At 49.6% G+C, this 3,274-nt stretch overlaps 2 protein-coding genes across 2 annotated transcripts; both read right to left on the bottom strand.

The window, feature by feature from the left end:
• Nucleotides 1-251: 251 nt before the first annotated feature.
• POSPLADRAFT_1139418 (hypothetical protein) lies at nt 252-443 on the bottom strand (the record flags this gene model as incomplete). Its single annotated transcript, XM_024485032.1, has 1 exon — nt 252-443. The coding sequence occupies one exon, from the start codon at nt 441-443 to the stop codon at nt 252-254; it is 192 nt and encodes a 63-aa protein (XP_024340471.1).
• Nucleotides 444-685: 242 nt separating this feature from the next.
• POSPLADRAFT_1140094 (hypothetical protein) lies at nt 686-992 on the bottom strand (the record flags this gene model as incomplete). The annotated part of the gene is made up of 2 exons (XM_024485127.1): nt 686-754; nt 912-992. Coding segments are annotated over 2 exons (150 nt in total), but the record flags the coding sequence as incomplete, so codon positions are not given.
• Between the last annotated feature and the right edge of the window lie 2,282 nt (nt 993-3,274).

Raw genomic sequence — 3,274 nt, forward strand, 5'->3', positions numbered from 1 at the left:
GTGATGCTTCAGGTTTTAAGCATAGTCTTTGTATGACATGAAGTAAACAATATATATATATATATATATATATCCATCATAGATCATGAGGCATTACATAGGACTTAGGCATCATCATTACACTCTTCAGTCTCATTGTCAGCTACATCCTCAGGCATACTTATGTTTCTGGAACCAAACCATATCCATTCATCTACATAGTGCCAACTGTGCTCGCAGAACTGCTTCATGCGGGTTTGTATCTCGGCCTGTCAGTGAGCATAGACAAGCAGACCTTTACGAAGAATAGGCATTGCATCAGATTGACAATCAGCCTGCCTTGACCACATAGTGGCCTTCCACTCATGGTAAGCCTTGATGTGGTGCATTTCTTCCTGCAAAAGCTTGCACTTCTCTGACCATCTGTGGGCCCATGCCCACACTTTGCACCATTCAACATGCATGACTAGTATATAAGTTTATTAGCCAATATTTGTGGGTAACAGAGAGCTTGTACCTTCCTTGTCATACTCATTGTCACTGATGTCACAGTTTCCCTAATTTTGTCCTATTTTTCCGCTATTTCTGTGGACATATTGAAGGGTTTGGGGATCTATCCATACTTATCCATCTACATATGGGTACATCTGCATATCTAAGGGGTTATTCGCTTAAATAAGCGACACATGATCTTGTTCTGGACACATCAGGCTGGACTCTGATGCCGGACCTTTTCTAGATAGAAACCAGACTCTGTCTGGACCATGACATCATTCTGACATTATAGGTAGGAGCTAGGCTTAGGCACTAGGCCACAGGCCAGTCATTTCTGAACCCTGGGCCCAAGGCAGGGCCAGACTATGACATCATCAACAGTGTTATATCGCACCATAAGGCACATGATACTTAGTAATCCTTACTCAGCTAGATACCAGGGGTCCATTACCAGTCCCTGGGGGGTTTTTCCTCATGTATATAAAGCAGCATCCTGAGGCACCCTGTCCCACAGTTCCATTCACTTTGTTGTTGTGCTTAACAGCATTACCTCCTCCACACTTAAGTCTATTATCTCCCCCCCTCAATATCAAGGATATAAGGTGGATTTGTAGGTTTTGTGATAGTTGAATAAAACTGCTTTAGGTGCACTGGGTCCTGGCAAGGGCCCCTTGCTACCTGCTTTGTTACAGGGCCTATTGGTCATTGCTATTGTTACGAGTTGGTACAGTGTCTAGCCGTTTTTTAATTTTTCCTTTCCATGAGCTTAAACCCATGACCTCTGTACTACACACTTGAACGGACAAGTCCTTATCTACTGTACAATTAGATTAGATGGGACAGCAGTGCATAACATAGCTCGGGCTCCGCTGACACAGCTGCTCTGACTCATCGACCCCCGGGGCTTCGTCAGCATGCTGTGCATGGACCAGCTGCGCACGGACCAGTGCACACAGCCTGCCCTTATCTTCCCCTGTATATAAGCCTGCCTCTGCTACCCTAGGGACCTCAGTTTTGACCTCTTGTCCCTAGGTCAGTAAGTGTCGCGACTTGAGGTCAAGTGACTGGGGAAAACCTAAAAGCTGGGGGCGTCTGACTGATTCTCACCGAAGCGATGGTGAGCGATGCTCAAACCTAAGGCTAGGGACAAGGTTAATTAGCATAGAAAGGTAAGTAAGTACAGGGGCTTACTGACCTAGGGACAAGAGGTCAAAACTGAGGTCCCTAGGGTAGCAGAGGCAGGCTTATATACAGGGGAAGATAAGGGCAGGCTGTGTGCACTGGTCCGTGCGCAGCTGGTCCATGCACAGCATGCTGACGAAGCCCCGGGGGTCGATGAGTCAGAGCAGCTGTGTCAGCGGAGCCCGGGCTGTGCCGTGCACTGCCGTCCCATCTAATCTAATTGTACAGTAGATAAGGACTTGTCTGTTCGAGCATGTAGTACAGAGGTCGCGGGTTCGAGCCCGCAGAAAGGAAAAATTAAAAATGGCTGGATGCCGTGTCAACTCGTGACATTACCCCCCCCTCAATGGCGCATGACCTCATGCGAGGCCCCCCGGCCCATCTCCCACCCAGAGCAGCAGCATGCTTCAGTCAGCGGTGAAGGCACTGGCTGAAAGTTGAGACCACCAAAGATAGCAGCATTGAGGCGGCATGGGGCATTCGGGTTCCTCCAGTGGAAGTCGGCTATGAGGGCCGGCACATTGGCAACATTGCGCGCTGGTTCCCATGATGTATGTGAATTGTCATAACCCTTCTACTTGATGAGATACTGCAGCTGACGCCAGAAGATCCTCGAATCCTTGATCCGCTCAACCTCATACTCTTTGTCACCCTCAACCTCGATTGTAGGCAGTTCCTCTAGTTCCCAGCCCAAAATGTCACTATGCATGTACTTGCTAAGCAAGGAGACATGGAACACCGGGTGCATAGACACCAATTTTGGCAGAACTAATTCATAGTCCACGAGCCTTTGCTACATGGCATATGGTCTGAGGCACTTGGGACTAAGCTTCTTGCTCGGCTGTTTCAGCTTAAGGTTCTGAGCATCAAGCCAGACCTTGTCCCCCGGCGCGAAGACCGGTGCCTCCTGCACGTGCTTATCATAGTACACCTTCATCCACTTAGCTGATAGCTCTAGCACAGAGCGCATATCATCCCTGATCTCTTTCAGGATCTTGAGCTAATCAGTGGCTGCGGGCATCGTGGACATCGGATTGATCCACACTTGGATTTCAGGATGGTACCCCTGATGAAGGAAGAAGGGGGAGTGCCTGGTTGCGGAGTGAACTCAGTTGTTCAGTGCAAACTCTGCAAGCGGCAACTGCTTCACCCAATCATCCTGCCTGTGGCTTGTGAAAGCATGCAGGTATTGCTCAATCTCCTGATTCCAGCGCTCAGTCTGGCCATCCGTCTGGGGGTGGAACGCTGTGGACAGCGCCGGCTCGATCCCTAGTCCCTTGTACACCGCATGGAGATATTTCGAAGCGAACTGGGATCCTCGGTCTGATATGACCTTGGCCGGGGCCCCATGATGCTTGAACACATCGCGGATGTACAGGTCTGCCGCACCTTCTGCCATCAGGGTCTCATGATAGGCCGAGAAGTGGACCTGCTTGGTAAAGCAGTCGGCGGTGACCAGGATCAAGTCAAATCCATCAGACTTTGGCAATCTGACAATCATATTGGTAGTGATGATCTGCCACGGATGCTCGGGGATCTTGTTCGGCTTCAGTGGACCCTGGGGCTTGGCTGGGAATGTCTTGGTACGGTTGTCACACGTCGCAGGTGCTTACGTACT

The sequence above is a fragment of the Postia placenta genome, assembly GCF_002117355.1.
Source record: "Postia placenta MAD-698-R-SB12 unplaced genomic scaffold POSPLAscaffold_5, whole genome shotgun sequence".
Classification (NCBI taxonomy): domain Eukaryota; kingdom Fungi; phylum Basidiomycota; class Agaricomycetes; order Polyporales; family Adustoporiaceae; genus Rhodonia; species Rhodonia placenta.